Source organism: Cyprinodon tularosa, unplaced genomic scaffold (genome assembly GCF_016077235.1).
Source record: "Cyprinodon tularosa strain WSP-4 unplaced genomic scaffold, ASM1607723v1 ctg110, whole genome shotgun sequence".
NCBI classification, from domain to species: domain Eukaryota; kingdom Metazoa; phylum Chordata; class Actinopteri; order Cyprinodontiformes; family Cyprinodontidae; genus Cyprinodon; species Cyprinodon tularosa.
The window spans coordinates 823,276-841,300 of NW_024037894.1; the positions used below are offsets into that span (position 1 = coordinate 823,276).

The 18,025-nt window shown below is 40.8% G+C and overlaps 1 protein-coding gene across 1 annotated transcript in view; it reads left to right on the forward strand.

Moving 5' to 3' along the window:
• nectin3b (nectin cell adhesion molecule 3b) overlaps positions 1–16,809 on the forward strand; it is a 56,803-nt gene extending 39,994 nt beyond the window's left edge. The window contains exons 6-8 of the mRNA XM_038296922.1: positions 6,220–6,364; positions 11,380–11,482; positions 13,162–16,809. Coding sequence (XP_038152850.1) covers positions 6,220–6,364; positions 11,380–11,482; positions 13,162–13,314 — 401 coding nt within the window. The 3' untranslated portion in view covers positions 13,315–16,809. The remainder of the gene's footprint in view (positions 1–6,219; positions 6,365–11,379; positions 11,483–13,161) is intronic.
• The last annotated feature ends 1,216 nt before the right edge of the window (positions 16,810–18,025 follow it).

Here is an 18,025-nt window from a genome sequence, read left to right on the forward strand (position 1 = left end):
TCATAAAACAAAGTACAAATACTTTGTTACCTAGAAATGTTGGCTATCTATACTTTACTGGAGTAATTATTTTTTAGGCAACATTCTACTCCTTACATTTTAAAAATTAAGTCAGTTTTGTTTCATTAAACTCCTAAACTCAAAAAAATTAAATAAAAACCATCAAAATAATTAGTTTCATCCAGACCAGGCATTCCCAAACTCTGTCCTCAAGACCCCCTGTCCTGCAGGTTTTAGAGGTTTCTCTGCTTCAGCACAGCTGGTTATAATGACTGCAGTAGACCAAAAGCCTGTTAATCAGCTTTCAATTAAAATCAGCTGTGCTGGAGCAAGGAAACCTATAAAACATGCAGGACAGGGGGCCTTGAGGACCGACTTTGGGAATGCCTGATCCAGACAATTAATTTCTTTGTGGTTGGACTCAGTGCTGCCCCAACTTGCCACCTACCAAAATAAATAGTTTTTCAAGATAATGAAAGGTGGTGGTGGTGGGCTTTTATTGTCATTACACCGTCACAGGTACAGAGCAACGAAATGAACTCTGCATTTAACCCATCCCCTTGGGTTGCAGTGGGCTGCCATTGTGCAGCACCCGGGGAGCAGTGTGGGGATATGGGTCTTGCTCAGGGACCCATAGTGGCAGTCAGTTAAAGTGGGGCTCGAACTCAGAACCTCAGGATTCCAAGTGCAATGTACTTTGTTAGGCCAAAGTTAAATTTGACACCATTAGTTATAAAACTAAGAAAATTAAGTCTAAGGAAGTTATCATTCAGAATTGTTGGAAAATGTTCCTTTAATAGGGTAGTTCTGTAAAACTTCTGTCCTTAACATTTTTTCCTGCATGACTTTTACTTTTATACTTGAAGTAGTTTTAAAAATGGTACTTTTACACTTTTACTGGAGTAAAAGGCTTATGTCGATTCTCTAACTTCTACAAAAGTGTTTTTAAACAGTAGGATTTAAATTTCTACTGGAGTAATAAACATTAATACTTTGGATATGTCTGCCTCCATCTCAGCCCCCCCTTCCCCTCTAGGAAAATGTGCACTAATAAATGCGGTATTTAAATTATCAGTAACGTGACACTTTTACCAATAGTTTCTCCCATGCTGGCTGTTCCAGGTCCTACTTTGTTTTGCAGGCAGGTAGTCCTGCCATCTATATCAGCTGATTGTGGCCAATAAAATATAAAACACTTTGTAAGATCAGAGTGAGTTGGTTGGATTAATCGTTTTCTTAGATATGAGTATTATTGTCTAAAAGTGAAATCTGTAGAGAAGCATCTACTTTTTTTACGGCAGTACCTATCAGCAATTGGTTGGGTTGATGTCAAAATAGTGTCTGAAACAGTCTTAAAACAAACACTTTTATCGGTCTCTAGATGTGAGTAGGGGTGTCCTGATGGAACTTTTTCATTTCCAGTTTGATACTGACATTCTATCAGCATGCATGGATCTTCAAGACAAACCCCCAGACATAATATGACTGCGGTGTTGTATGCAGTTCAAAGCAGTGAGGAATGCTCTGATATTTATATTGGATTAACCAAACAACCTCTCAATAGACACATGGTCCAAAACAGAAGAGCGACCTCCTCCGGACAAGACTCGACTGTCCACCTAAACCTAAAAAACAAAGGACATTTGTTGGAGGACCAAAATGCTCATAATTAGGACAAAGAAGATGGGTGGTTTGAAAGGGTGGTGAATGAAGCCATTAATGTTTAGAGCAAAATACCAACAACAGAGGGGGTGGACTAAGGTTTCAGCTTCAAAAACCTACAATTAAGAGATGGAATGTATTTATTCCCGTGATCATCTCAACCCCCATCGCCATGCAGGGGACCGAAACATCTTGCCTGGTCAGCCAGGTTCAATTTGCATGTTTTCTAAGCCATACAAGGCTTTTGTTGGGCAACTCTATAAAGCCTGGAACTCAAAAGCTACTCCAAACATTTTGAATTGAGAAAAGTCCTGCATGGGAAGTGAAATGTCTTCAAACTTGAAAACAAAGTCCAGTGGTTTGTTTGCAACTTTGTTGGAATCTATCAGCATGCTAATATTGAAGATTTTGGATGGTCTATATACACTATATTGCCAAAAGTATTTGCTCACCTGCCTTGACTCACATATGAGCTTAAGTGACATCCCGTTCCTAATCCATAGGGTTCAATATGACGTCGGTCCACCCTTTGCAGCTAGAACAGCTTCAACTCTTCTGGGAAGGCTGTCCACAAGGTTTAGGAGTGTGTTTATGGGAATTTTTGACCATTCTTCCAGAAGCGCATTTGTGAGGTCGCACACTGATGTTGGACGAGAAGGCCTGGCTCTCAGTCTCCGCTCTAATTCATCCCAAAGGTGTTCTATCGGGTTGAGGTCAGGACTCTGTGCAGGCCAGTCAAGTTCATCCACACCAGACTCTGTCATCCATGTCTTTATGGACCTTGCTTTGTGCACTGGTGCACAGTCATGTTGGAAGAGGAAGGGGCCAGCTCCAAACTGTTCCCACAAAGTTGGGAGCATGGAATTGTCCAAAATGTCTTGGTATGCTGAGGCATTCAGAGTTCCTTTCACTGGAACTAAGGGGCCAAGCCCAGCTCCTGAAAAACAACCTCACACCATAATCCCCCCTCCACCAAACTTTACACTTGGCACAATGCAGTCAGACAAGTACCGTTCTCCTGGCAACCGCCAAACCCAGACCCGTCCATCAGATTGCCAGATGGAGAAGCGCGATTCGTCACTCCAGAGAACGCGTCTCCACTGCTCTAGAGTCCAGTGGCGGCGTGCTTTACACCACCGCATCCGACGCTTTGCATTGCACTTGGTGATGTATGGCTTGGATGCAGCTGCTCGACCATGGAAACCCATTCCATGAAGCTCTCTGCGCACTGTTCTTGAGCTACATGAAGTTTGGAGGTCTGTAGTGATTGACTCTGCAGAAAGTTGGCGACCTCTTCGCACTATGCGCGTCAGCATCCGCTGACCCCGCTCCGTCAGTTTACGTTGCCTACCTCTTCGTGGCTGAGTTGCTGTCGTTCCCAAACACTTCCATTTTCTTATAATACAGCTGACAGTTGACTGTGGAATATTTAGGAGCGAGGAAATTTCACGACTGGATTTGTTGCACAGGTGGCATCCTATCACAGTTCCACGCTGGAATTTACTGAGCTCCTGAGAGCGACCCATTCTTTCACAAATGTTTGTAAAAACAGTCTGCATGCCTAGGTGCTTGAATTTATACACCTGTGGCCATGGAAGTGATTGGAACACCTGATTCCAATAATTTGGATGGGTGAGCAAATACTTTTGGCAATATAGTGTATATGCGGATATTTTTTTCCACCCAGTCTCTAGATACGGGTGTTTCCATGGGAGGGTGGAGGGGGCGCTATAACTTAAAAACAAATGTTTACCAAAAACCAGTCAAATGTATACTAAGGTATCAAATCAGTTTTTTTACATAACCGCCAAACACACACAAAAAAAGTTATAAAATATTCTGCAAAGTGCTTTAAATCAGTCATAGCTTTCTTAATCCATGCTAGGTCAGATGCTGACATTTGAAAAAGGAGGCAGGGAAAGCAGAATAAATCATTAGCTTTGCTGCATGCAGTTAGCCAAGCCTTGTAGCTAAATAATTCTATTAACCAGTCAATCAGCTGCACGACTGTGACGTGAGCGCTGTTGTGGGAGGTGGTGTACAAAAAGCTGCTTTCAGCTCTGGGAGCAGGAGAGCTGCTCCCTAGGATGGTCCTATCTTTACATTGATGAGGAGCTACTGCGCATGGACAACTTTTAGCCAGAATCTATTGGAAACGTTTTTTGGAAAATTCACCAATCCGACAACAAACGAAACAGTTTTACTCATATTTAAAAATTAAATATTTATATTGGACATCTGAAAATATATTTATCATTTTGGAAATATTTTGAGTTTATAATTTGATTGGTTTTTTTATGTGTTAATCAATGTCATCGGGTGGGTGAGGCGGTGCCCTCTAACGGTCAGCCAAAGCTTGTTGTTTCCCACATTTTTACCTTCCACTCAATTTTCCATTAGTTTCCTAAATCCAGCTTTCTCTTCTTTAATTGGACCTCCAATCCACTGTCGCTCCATCAGGTTTCCCATTGCTGTCCAGGAAATGCCCCACCCCATATGTCTGCTTTAAATCATTGTCTTAGAACCTGAATAATGGGGTTTGTTAGCTGTTAGCCATAATCATTAAGATCAACTGAAATGAACTCTTTGAATGCATTTCTGCATTTGTAATGGGAAGTTTTTGATGCTGAGTTAATGAATGGTGACTTTAACCGAGCTGCTGTGTCCTCTGTCTCTCTGGAAAAGTCGGCGTTAATGCCTTTGGACACCTTGATGAACTGCATTTTTTAAGGCAATTTAATTAATTCGAGAGGCCTTTTTTTTAGTTCAGCAGCCATCAAAGTTAACAACCTTATTAACTATTGCAAGATGGTGTGGAAAAAGGGAGCAAAGAATAAAGTGACTTTAACTGCAATCTGCATGGTAATTGAGCTGTTGTTTAAAATTCTCATCCCAGCACATTATTGATTTGGCCCCCCCACCTCGGCGACCAACCTAAGTGGAATTGACCATTCCACCTTTTGCCTCCTCCCGTCCTCTTTTGTCCTCCACTTCCTTCTCTGACCTACATTCATCAGCTTTTGGCCAATCGCATCTTATTTGGGCAATGCTTGCTGTTCTGCTTCTGTTTTAATACATCTTAATCATGATTAATCCTAATCCCCTCAGTGGACAATATGCAGACATATGGTCTAAGGAAGCTAATTCATCTCACAACAGAAACGTGCTCCACAGGCTGGGGGGGGTGATATAGCAGCGTAGATGCCAGGTTAGATATAGAGGGAAGGATTTTGAAAGTGATGGAGGTTTGGAAGTCTGAGTGGATTTTCTTTTTCTTTTTAAGCTTTTCATGCAGCAAATGAGTGCTAATGTTTTTTTTTGTTTGTTTTTTTCTACAACTCATTGGTCATTTATTGGTGAAATTACTTTATCTGTAGTCCTGAAATATGTTTCTAACAGAAGAGGTCCTTGATCTGACAGTTGCTGATCAACAACCAGCCACCTCCAGTGTTCTGGATCAAATTTATTAACCAGTACTGAACACAGAGAAGCAGCTTTTAGTTTTTATGCTCCATTAATCTGGAATAAACTCCCAAAAAACAGTAAAAGGGCTGAAACTATGTTGCTTTAATTCAACATTAAAACCTATTAGTTTAGAGCTGCCTTTGTTTTTTGTTTTTTTTTGTTTTGTTTTTTTTTACGGTTGTGGATTGATCCACCTCTTCATGTCAGACGTGTTCCTTCTCCGTCCAGCTTTTAAAAAATCTAAATAATAGTTTAAGAGATCTACTAAGGAACTGTATGATTTCTAAATCTGTTTGTTGCAGCTAGTTGTTCTCAGGAGAGAAACCTGGAAGTTACAGGTCTAGTGCCCCTAGTGGCGAAAATTAGTATTGCTTCAAATTTTCAAATTTTTATTACTTTTTTCTTTTTTTTTGGCACAGCCAGAGAAATTTTTGTGTTTTTACCTTTGATTTAATTGATCTTATTGTCTTTTTTAAATGTTAACTGAAGCATCTCTTATATTGGTGTGTAGCCCAGCTCATCTCTACCCGCCATTATGTTTCTGCAGTTTACTTTTTAGATTGTCTCTCCCACATTCACTCACCCGTTACTGAAAGGTGTTTTACCAATAAACAGGTCAAAATGTGGTTAATGAAGACATGTTGAATGTCTTTTCAGAAGCAAAAAGGTCATTACTTAAATAGATTTATGTCTTTCAGTCTCTGAGATGCGGTACATCCTCCCCCATACCAATCAGTGGACATGGGGTGCTTTCCCACACTTTTGGTTTCCCACCAAACCCCCACATGAAAATGTTTGTTTCTGAAAAGCTCAAACTAACTCCCACTATCTAAAGCACAACCTTCTGCTTAAAGTTTCAGAGTTTAACTATTTCCACCTTTATAACTGTAATATTTTACAGAAAAAAGGTTTTTCTGTTTTGTTTTTTGTCTCTGGTACTGATCCCAACCCATAGTTGTGACCCCACTCTGCCACTCTGACAGTTTATCTCCTGGTGGCTGAGTGGCGGTGGGATAAAGATGGACAGGAGCTACCGTAGAAGTAGCCATTGTGTATCTGTTGTACTGGAAGTCTGTCTGTGCTCTGTCTCAGACCAGTCCCAAGCCGAGCGGTCCAACTCCATCACCGTGGCCGGAGCTGTGATGGGTGCAGTCCTCGCTCTCTTCCTCATCGCCGTCTTCATCATTGTGGTTCTCACTGCTCGGAAAGCCCCTCCCGCCACCTATACCGACAAAGTGTAAGTCTACCAAATAATTCATGCTGGAGAATATGCTTGGCTAGTTAAATGATGACATGGTGCCCCTCGGGTGACAGAGGCCCACTGGTGAACGGGGTTCACTTCTTGCTCTTGCAGAGATCTCCACAGCGGTTAACAGCATTAGACTGTGGATGAGGATGGAAAAGGTTTTCACTTTTCTCTTGGCAGAAAGCCTTTGTCCCGCTTTACCTCCAAATGTGTCTACAGTCCATCAACCATGTTTAATTTTAGGCCAAAGAGGAACGTTGGGGTTAAATAATTGAAGTCCTGTCCCAGGCTAGTGACTGACATGAAACATTGTGAATCTGTTCCACTTTTTTTGATGGATGATAGAAACTATTACAATGAACAAATATAGAAGAGCTTGGACAACGAAAAGCAAAAACCTTATATTTGTGTTCTGTAACGCATCATTTTGTCCATTTCGTTTTGGCTCTGACTGATATGAATCATTTTTCCCATGCTGTGTGTTTAGGATGGAGACTGAACCTTCATTCTAATCTCAGGTCTTTGCAGTAGATGTTTCCTTTCCTTGTGTCGTTGAGCAATTCCTCACACCGAGGATGCATGCAGCAACAGTGGAAAGGGAAAAACTCTCTTTGAACAAGAAGAAACCTCCAGCAGAACCAGAACCAGGCTCAGTGTGAGCAGCCATCTGCTGAGGCAGACTGGGGTTCAACATAGTAGCATTGATCTATAAATACTTTCTATATTAGAAAAGGTAACAGTAAGCTAGATCCTCATGTGGCTCTGTCTGGGGAGAAAAAAAAAGTTACGCAGACAAGCTCTGAGCAAGTTTTCTTTTCCAAAGGATGAAAGAGAACATCCACTCAGTCACAATAAAAGCTAAGCCCATAGCTATGTCTAGGAGAGAAACGGGACTAAACACTGAAAACATGCCCAACTGTATAATTTATAATCTAAGTTGTTGATGGCAGCAGCACAGCTGCTATTACTGTCCAGGATGGAGTCACAGCCAAATAGGAACAGATGAAGCTACAATCATGAGAAAAAGAGGAGAGAGCTTAACATTAGAAATTTAACTAACAAATACTGCATAGTGGGAGAAAAGAGAGAGAATGATGAAAAAAGGGTCCCTATGTCTATGAAACCCAGCTCCATCCACTGAATCGGCAGACACAAAGTTGTTTCTTGCTCTAAACTGCTCTCAGCCAGTGGCAGGAGCACTGCAGATCACTGGTCTGACCTTGGTTAGCAATGGAAACCTGTTCAATCCTGCTGTGTGAACTAATCTGAAGCCCTCATGAAGTTTGGAGGTCTAGAGCTGTGGATTCTCTTAAGAGTTGATTTAAGCAGATGTCAACCTTAATCTCCTTTGTTACCAGTTAATTGTTGTTTTTTTTATTTCCATTTTCTTGGATTAATTTTAGTGGAAAGGTTCACCTGTTCCCATCGGTGGATTACTCTCATTTTAGGGCTTCGTTCTTTATGCCTTTATGCCTCTCCAGGTGGACGGCATGCTGACAGGTCCTAATTAAGTAATTTATTGACCATTCTTTAAAAATAATCTAAATAATGTTGATGATCATTATGTATTGTTTTTAAAATTGGTAATTTCTCACAAAGGCCCAGATGGTTTAGATTACTTCATCCTCTTCTTGAAGATTAAAAAAAAAAGGTTCTAATGCGTCACTAAAAAGCCCAAAATAAAATGACAGTCCTGCCAATCTTGAGTGCTTGTAATATCCTGCCAAAACTTTTTCAGAGGGCATAGAAACAGTACTGACAATGATTGGATGTAAACTACAGCAGCCAATCCACCCACTCTCTCCTCTGTTCATGTCTACATCCTGTCAGCAGCAAATAAGAGTTTCAGAGACGTTTGTGGATCGCGCTTCAGACTCTGTCTGAGGACTGGACAGGGGCGAAAATAGAGGGGGGGTAAGGGGTTGCCATGGTCACCCTTAGCCAATCATTCACCTCCGTTGTGACCACCTCTACCAGTTAATTATTTTTTCCCATCATGCATAAATTCACCATATCTGGAACAAGCAGATTTCCTCTTAACCTGGTGGCAGCAAAGATAATTTCAAGAGGAATAACCCAATTAATGACGTTTTAATTGTTTATGAGCTCTAAACTGACAACAAAAATACAGTAGTTAATTATTCACACTAATATATCTAAGTAAATAATGACAAATACAGAATTGCTGCTCTTTTCAGAACTAGATTTTGGGTGTTATGACTGCAAAGCTAAATTCCCATGCGTAATTAGAGGTGAATAAAAACTAAACTGATTTAATGTACCGGTATGTATATGCAAATGTACAGAACTATGGTTAAGTAAAAGGAACACTGTTACTTTTGGCCAAACTTTTAGCTTAATGTGAGATATGTTATTTATAATGTTTCTATATTATTACTAGTTATTTTTCAGGTAAATATTCAGCTCTTGGTTTGTATAGATGCTACATGCAGCATCAAAACGGCTCTTTATTTACAACAATCTTTGCTCCCCTTAAACACCACTGGTAACTAATCTAACACTTGCTGTTTTCAAACCAAAACAGATATAACCCTTAACTAATGTTTCCTCATCTTTACCAGGAACTCCATGAGTTCTCAGTCTGCTAATCCAAAGTGGTCTGATACAAGAACCCAAAATGGAAATATTTTAACTATGGAAAAGTGGTTTAAAGCAGGCATGCCCAAATTTGGCCCTCGAGGGCCGCTGTCCTGCAGGTTTTAGAGGTTTTCCTGCTTCAGCACAGCTGATTTTCATTGATAGCTGATTAACAGGCTTTTGCTGAACTACAGTCATCAGAATCAGCTGTTCCAAAGCAGAGAAACCCCTAAAACCTGCAGGACAGTGGCCCTCGAGGGCCAACTTTGGACATCACTGTTGAAAGGGATCCACAACTATCTGAACATGTTGTGACAAGTAAAACCTCATCAGTACTTACAAAAATGATATATCCTCTGTCATATTTGGCCTGTGTAATGCCTGCTCTGAATGAAGTTTAAAGAGAGAGCAACAAACATCTGTATCTAAAGTGTAGGGATTAGTGGCCTCATGGTTAGGGCATAGGGCTTGGAATCCTGAGGTTGTGAATTGGAAACCCATTCCAACAGACTGCCACTCTTGGTCTCTAAACAAGACCATTAACCCCCGATTGCTCCCGGGGCACCGCACAGTGGTAGCCCACTGCTCCCTAAAGGGGATAACTTAAATGCAGAGTTAGTTTTTCCATTGCTAGATTGATAAAGTTCTATTCATATCTGTTGTTTATTTTTGCAAGAATTGTTTGGTATGGTAAAAATGATGAATTAATTCAAAACAAAATGGGTTACAAAAACATTTAAAGTTACAGTGTTGCTTTAAAGGGATAGACTCTTTTTGTTTGATGTCAAATTTTTGTCAAAGCGTTAGCTGGTGGCAGAACAACCCGACAACAGGAGGCGGCCAACACTGACCAGCACAGGCTCAGCTAAATGGGGAGCTTAAAATGGCGTTATGGTGTGTGTTGATTGGTTCTGTATTTGTTGTCTTTAATCACAGTATATTGATGTATTTTTCCTTACAGTTTTAACGGTTAAAATGTCCTGGTTCCAAGGGGAACAGTTCAGGAGGTCGTGAATTACGTCCACATACGGACAACAAACGACCTGCCTGATGTGTCAAAAGAATTTATATTTATTACTCCATTAGAAGTATAAATCATGCTGTTCAAAAGTTAGAGAATCAACATAAGCCTTTTACTCCAGAAAAAATTTAAAAGTACCATTTTTAAAACTACTTAAAGTATAAAAGTAAAATTAAGGAAAAAAATGATAAGGACCGAAGCTTTACTGCTCTACCCTATTAAAGGAACATTTTTCTATGATCGCTTAATTTTCTTACTTTTATAACTTATGGTAAGAGTGTCAAATTTGACTTTGCATCATCGTGAAAAAACTATTTATTGGTATGTAGTGAACAACAAGTTGGGGCAGCACCGAGTCCAACCACAAAGAAATTATTTGTCTGCATTAAATTCATTTTATTAATTCTTTTAATACAGCAGGCCTTAATGAATGAGACTTAAATAAAACTAGTATATTTTTAAAATGTAAGAAGTAAAAAGTTGTCTGAAAAATGGTTACTCTAATAAAATATAGATTGCCAACATTTCTACCTAAGTAAGGAAGTATTAGTACTTTGTTACTTGACACCTCCGCCACCTGCCCCCCCTCTAGCTCCGCCCCTGGTTCTCCTTTCTGTTGATACAGTGTAGGTTAACTTTGAACTGGTTCTGGCACTGATCAGTTTTTGCTCACCCCTCAGTGCACATTGACCCCCGCCCGGCCACCCTCAGGACATTGCATGGGTGTGGGGGGTGGGTCTGGATCCTACTGAAGGCTCCATGTGCTGGGCTGGCCAATGCCACGACAAACTGAGCATCTTAAGTGTGACCGCCGGAAGTCCCAGTGGGGTGGGGGGGGCTGAGTGTAGGACAGCAGGTCAGGGAGTGCAGGGACTGTAATCTGTGCTGCGTCGGGCAACACATGGCAGGAGGAGAATCGATGCCTGTCATGACATCTTTTTATGAATTACCAAGGTCAGTTTCTAGCTCTCAGTTTTAGCAGAAGATGGAGATTTCAGAGAATGACCGAAAGCTTCATGTTAAGTAGGAGTTTGAACGAACAGCTGAGCTGACATCATGCTCAGGGAACTAATATCGGACAGAATTGCCTTTTTTACTCAACAGATTTGTTCAAGCTGCAGATTTTCTGATCCTCATATTTCCTAAAACACACCCAGCCTCGCCTGGAAATGCTCACCTCATATTTTCAGGCAGCTCTCGAGTTAATTTGTAACCTTAATATCATCACTTTGATTAAAAAGCTTTTCTTTTAGGCAGCCATCCTGAAAATTTGATCCAGACACTAATTTTCTATCCTTTATAAACATTTCCTGCTCTGATTGTTTCCTTCATATAAAAAAAGCTAAGATCTCCTCCTCTCGTGTCTTTTTCTTTTTTCCCCGCCAAGGATTGACCTTCCTCCGACTCACAAGCCCCCCCCTCCGTATTCGGAGAGAGCACCGGCTGTTCCTCTGGGAGTCCACGCATCACAAGTGGCCTGGCTGTGTCAGGTAAACCCTGCCGCCTCGCTGCAGCTCAATGTGTCTGCAGAGAAGAAACCCACTTTGTTAGCTCATGATGAGTCACAGCACATAGTCAGGCAGGGGAAAAAAACAAGTGGGTTGTGTGATAATGTGAGGTTATTAAGTGCTGAGACCTAATGATTCAGATGAAGCTTGATTAAAGTTTCATTTCTGTTCTTATGAACCTATTTCTGCATGCAAATCATTAACCTCACAGGACTATCCTTTAAGTATCCATTATCTTCCAATCTAATCAATTCCCCCTAAAAGTATCCCCACATCATGATGCAGCTGCTACCATGCTTCACTGTGCTCAGGGTTTTAGTGTTCCTCATCTGACCAGAGCGCCTGCTAAAGCAGAGGTTCCCACAGCGGGGGTCGGGGACCCTCCAGGAGTCCCAACACACCAAGTTTAGGGTCATGAGATGTTTTCACAATCATGATGTGATCTCTTAGGTGTATGGAGGGCTAAAATATATACCCATGAAAAAAAGTAGCATTAACATTTGTTTATTGAATTTTTCTTTTTTTGTCGCAAGCACAGAGCAATGAAATTCACTCTCTGCGTTTAACCCATCCTCTTGGGGAGCAGTGGGCTGGCATCGTTGGGCACCCGGGGAGCAGTGGGGGGTTAAGGGTCTTGCTCAGGGAGCCAGAGTTGCGGTCTGTGGGAGTGGGGGCTTGAACTCTTAACCTCTGGATTACAAGCTCTATGCTCTAACCACTACGCCACCGCTCCCCCCTATGAATGAACTAAAACATGATTAATATATTAAATATACCGTTAAATTGTAAAATGTACATTTAAATGAATAAATGTCCCATTCTGGACAAGCCCTTGCTTTAAACAATGAGCTTTCACACCCCCACCATGGACTGCAGGTACAGCAGATTCTGTTACAGTTTCTTCCCTACCACCATCAGGCACCTGAACTGTTGAAAAACTCTAAATCATGTGACAGACTGAATCACACTGATAACACCAAACCAAAACACTGCATATTTGCACCATTTTATATTTAATTGTCTGAACATTTACTTATCAATGTGTTTTTTGCACCATGTTTTTTCTCCCACACTGTACATCCGATCACTGCTGCACATTATGGAATGGAAATGTTCATTTCACTGCTAAGCTGCTGCTCATTTGCTGTCTGAAAGCTGTACAAAATGAAATTTTGTTTTGTATATTCTGTGTATACACAATGACAATAAAATTCGAAATAATAAAAAATGAATTAACAATGATGAATCAAAGCAGCGCTGCGTAACTTTTGACTGCATTATTAGCTTAATCTGAGATATATTAAGATTACTGGGGTCAGTATTTATCTCTTGGTGCACATCGATGCTACAGATGGGCTCATTCTCCCAAATGCTGGATGCAGATAAGCAACATAACCTGCAGGGGAGTGGGCCCTAAAGACAAGGCTGGGGACCTCTACCCCCTCATTGCTTTCTTTCCACCATAGAGGCCAGATTTCATGAGTTTTGGTGAATAGATTCTTCCACATGAGCAGTGAATTTCTGCAGCTCCTCCAGTTACCATGGCTGCTTCTCAGTTAAACACCCTCCCTGCCAGGCCTCTCAGTTTAAATGTCCGTCTCTGTCTGGATATGATTTGAGTTTAATATTTCTTTTTAAACCTGTTTAATTTTTGCTTCCAGGCCCGAAGAGGAGAGCAAAGGTTAGACCAGCGCCACCCCGCCGCAGCGAGACCCAGACCACCATCAGAACGGCAGCGCCCCCACCTGGAGTGGGTATGTCATCAGAGCGGGACAGACCGGGTTTACATCAACCATCGTGAGCACTATGTGTGACAGATCTCCTGAACACATTCCACCAATCAGCGGCAGTGGCTCTGCCCGAGCAGCACCCAGCATATGAGCTTCACCTGATGACCGGGACACAGGAGAGGGGGGGACTGGTGGCAGCAATGGAGGGACATTTCTCACCATGCAGGCAGCTTTCATAATATTTTACTGCAGAATAACGGGAAAGAGTTGAGCATTTAGAGGGAACAGCCTGTTCTTGATGTGAGCCGTCTCCCTGAGACGCTGAGAATGAGCAGCTCTAGACGAACAAACTGGGAAAGGAGGGAACATCCAGTACCGGGCACTAAACGTCTCACTCTTCTTATTTTGGAAACTATTCGCCTTTTATTTAGTAGAACGGATCGTTTTAATGAAAATCTGTGTTTTTAATTCTTTCTCTGACTTATAAACAATAGGGGTGTTTTTCCATTAGAGTATGCTGATATATAACCGTAGGTTTAGGATAAGTTTTCAAGCAGTCAAAAAGTTTTCATCCCCTTTGAAATGTTCTAACTTTACAAGCTCAGAACTTGGTGGATTTTTATGGGATTTCATCTAACAGACAAACACGAAGTGGATCAGAGACGAAATTTAAATACATGATATGTGAAAAAAAAGTATTCAGCCTTTTACTCTGCTTTCCACATCTAGAGAAGAGTTTTACCCATTCCTCTTGGTATATAGATTAACCTCAGTCCGGTTGGATCAAAGATACAAGAACAGTCTGGATTGGATTTACACATGAACTTTGCCTAGGCCAGGCTTTACAAAAAAAAAAGCCTTCTGGAACAGAAACACATGTAAAACTTTCAGGGTTGGGGTTCCTGAGGACCTGCTCATTTGTAGCTCTAATCTGTGTTTACAGTGTTCGATCCTTGGTTTAAATCTCAAGTCTTTAACGGGTTTTCCCTTTGGATCGTTCCATATTTAGCTCTACCTTTCTACCAGCTTCCTGCTGAGAACAATTCATTTTATATCCCTACAGCATGATGCTGCCCCCACCATGTGTCACCCTGTGGTATTGGGTGTTAAAGCTACACTGTGTGACTTTTAGCCTCCAGTGATGCCAGACCTGTAAATTTAGCAACTGACAGCGCTGCATTGTCACTAAATGAAGGAGTCTGTGTCAGTGGAATCTGATAGGGGAGAATTATGGTGTTCCTGGTGAAGACTAGGCCACCTTCATCAATTAAAGGTCAGACCTGCAACTTTTTCATCCAAAACAATACAGTTTTCTAAAGTAGTACCTCCACAGAACATGTAAAGCTGCACAGAATAAAAGTTAATGTTGCTGAAGAAAAAAAAGCATATTAATCATGTTATGATTCCAACATTTACATAAAAGGATCCTCTACCAATAGGAAAAGTGGGTTGATGGAGCTTAGGTGTTGATGGATCATAGTAGCTCCATGATAGAGCTGAGAAATGGCCTAAGGAAAACATCAATCAGGCTTTGGAGCCTTGGTTCTGAATTAAGGAAGCAAAGGGAAAGTTGTTGCTTTCCTTCTGAACTACCAAGTATAGGATCAATCAGAATACCTCATATTGTAGCTCTTAGCTCCTGTTCCTTTACCTTCCGTGAGGTCAACAATAAGAACTCTATCCAGGGTAGGAAAGGAGCCTTCAGCCCTACAGATGTCCTTACACATCATACACACACATGAATGATTGAGGTCAATTGTGGACTACAGCCTTCTGGAATGTAGCTAACTGCTGAAACTTTCTGTTATAAAACCCAAACACATGAAGCTGTGTACGTGAACATGTCTTACACAGGACAGGGAATAAATAAAGGTTTTTGATAGACTCCATGGAGTGGGCTGTGCCTAAATCTCCTGTCACGCAAAAGATTGTGAGTCCATATAGCTCTCAGTGGCAGCTGGAGACATCAGGAGGTCCCTATGCTAAATGAATTGGTTCTAGAAAGCATCCTGCTTTTCTCCTGCTCCTTCCTTACTTCCTTAAATTCAGATAGGACTTATTATGGTAACAGCTGACACAGTTCTACCATGGTTTAAGTGTCCTTATCGATTTGAGGTATTACGATCAAGCCTTTATGTTTAGTTTGATGTAGCAAGCATTAGCGGACCTGGCAACTGTCAGGTAAACAGTTCCAAAGGAGAAGAGGCGAGTGCGTTTTTACCCCTTACTGACAGGGAGGCATTAACCTTTTAGCTATCAGCTTTACAGCATATCCTCCATCAGAGAACCAGATATATTATTAGGGTCAGATCTAAGAACAATTGTTAGCTAAAGCCTCTTTCCAGCTGAAATTAGCAGGTTAACGCGTGTTTATCAAACACCGGACGGCCTGCTCACAATCAGCATCTGGCTCCATCTCCCTTCTCACTGGCTAAAAAAGTTGGCAGCTGCATGGCCAGTAACTGCATGTTTGCCTCTGTGTTGCCCTGCGATGGACTGGCGACCTGTCCTGGGTGCACCACGCCTCTCGCCCATAGACAGCTGGAGATGGGCACCAACACCCCTCGTGACCCCGCTTGGGATAAGCGTTGATAGAAAATGAATGAATAGAAATACTGTAACAACAGTTAAACTTTTTCCACTATAAACATGTTATACAGCTATAGAAAGCTTAGATTCTCCACAATTAACCACAAAGTTATCTCTATGGACACCATGAGCACCAAAGCACAGTTAATAAAGATATAGCAGCATGTTAAATCTGAATTTTTAAAATAAAACTTTGACTTCCTACCTCTGAAACGTTCCTGAGGCTGTATTATAAATCCAGTCTTAGATTGTTTATATTCCATTTGTCCATAAGGGTCCACAGATACAAGTAATCCAGTATATTTGTAATAAAAACACTCCATAATGAGAAAATCGCCACATAAAGTCTGTTTTTACCATCAGAAAAGTTTGATCCTTTTAGCTGATGCTTTCCATCCTGCTAATCACCATAGCTTCCACAAGTAATTCATTTCAGGATTATTTTGGGGGGAATCATAAGTGCAAGAATGCCATCCATCAATCAAATCATTTTAGATGAATCTGGACACTTAATTTCGGAGAAAATCCTCTTTTTAATACCTGTAATGGTGGTTGTGCCATGTTCTGTTGTTTTTTTTGTTTTTTTTAGATCTAATTCCCTCTTTTCAGATGTTTGCTGTTTCAGTTTTATTAATGAACAGCAATTCATCGATTTCCTTCCACTTCATTTTTTAGCTGCTATGCGTTTGTCCTTCACGCAGAATCCCTTTAAAATACGTCTAACTTGGTTCTAATGTGACACAGTGCGGTACTTTTCCAAGTAACTGTAATCGTAGTGATTTACTTGTCTAGCACTATAGGTGTGGCGACAGTAGTGAAAGGATTTATTGAAGTGAATCTTAGTTAAAGAGTTTTAATGCTTGGTGTTTTTATATTGTCCTGTGAGCCACAGACCACTGTAACAATGATTTACTCCACTGTGACGAGCTGAATCTGAGCTGTGTTTCTGTGTGACCCATTTACATGTATTAAAGTGCACATTTTTTCCCAGCAGGGTCTCTGTGTGACGCATGTAAATCACAAACACAGCAAGTTAAAAAGAGTTTAAAGAAAAAGGGGGGGATTGATTTTGAGCTGCTGTGTAACGTCAGATGGCTCTGCATGAGCGTGTTCAGTGAGCTTTTTAGGTAAACACTGACAAATGGAGGCTCTGAATCACGATTTAAGGCAGTAAAGAGAAGCTGTCCTTGAAGAAATGAGAGAGTGTGAACTGACGCAGTTTTTTGCTTTTTGTATTCTTTACTTTCTTTGGTATAGAATAAAGATCTCAAGGTTTGCAACATAGAAGAAAAGGGACGTTTTTTTTTTTTTGATTAAACATTTTATAACAGCCGTGTGATAACAGCTAAAGGTTTGCCTGGAATCATGTTCAAAGTGTTTGAGGTGTATCATAATATGTCACCTACACCAAGATTGCCCCCTGGTGGTTAAATGTGCCATAAAACCTATAACTATGTATGAAAGGGATATTTACTTTAAGGTTTAGGGGAAAATGTCTTCCCTTTATATTCCTGAAAACCAGACAATCTCTTAAAAAAACCAAAACCGAACCAAAGAATTAAATAAAAAAAAACAGGGCAACAGTTCATTGTTTGAAATATTTAGATCAGGGGTCTTCAACGTTTTCCAGGCCAAGGACCCCAAACTGACGGCGAGATGGAGCAGGGAACCCACTAATTTTATGTATATTGTATGAAATAGTGTTATATCAAACTGGTCCTATAGTCACTCTATTACAGATGGAGTAATGTAACGAAAGTAATTTCACCCTGGGGTGATTAAAGTATTTTTGATTTGGAGTCCTCAGGTGCCCAGCTTGAAAGAGCTCATGTGTGTCGCTGAATGTGAGCATTGATGACTGAAAGACATCTTCTGCCTCCATTTATCTGTTTACTTCAGTCTGTTGAATTCATGATATTGTGTATTTAAAGATATTTCAATGAGTGGAAAAAATTGCACGGGGGGGAATATAAAAACAAGTCTAATCAACCAAAACCTTCTAGACCCCTATGCAGTACCTCTGTGGACCCCCTTTGGGGTCACAGACCACCCTGTTGAAGACCTCCAATTTAGAGTGCAAAAATCTATTTGCAACTCCCGAAACCTCAGATCTAATAGATGAAAACTCAGATCATACCTCAATATGACTAAAGTGCAACAACTTAATTTATCCATCATTTTTAAAATAAAGATTTTTTTTTTAAAT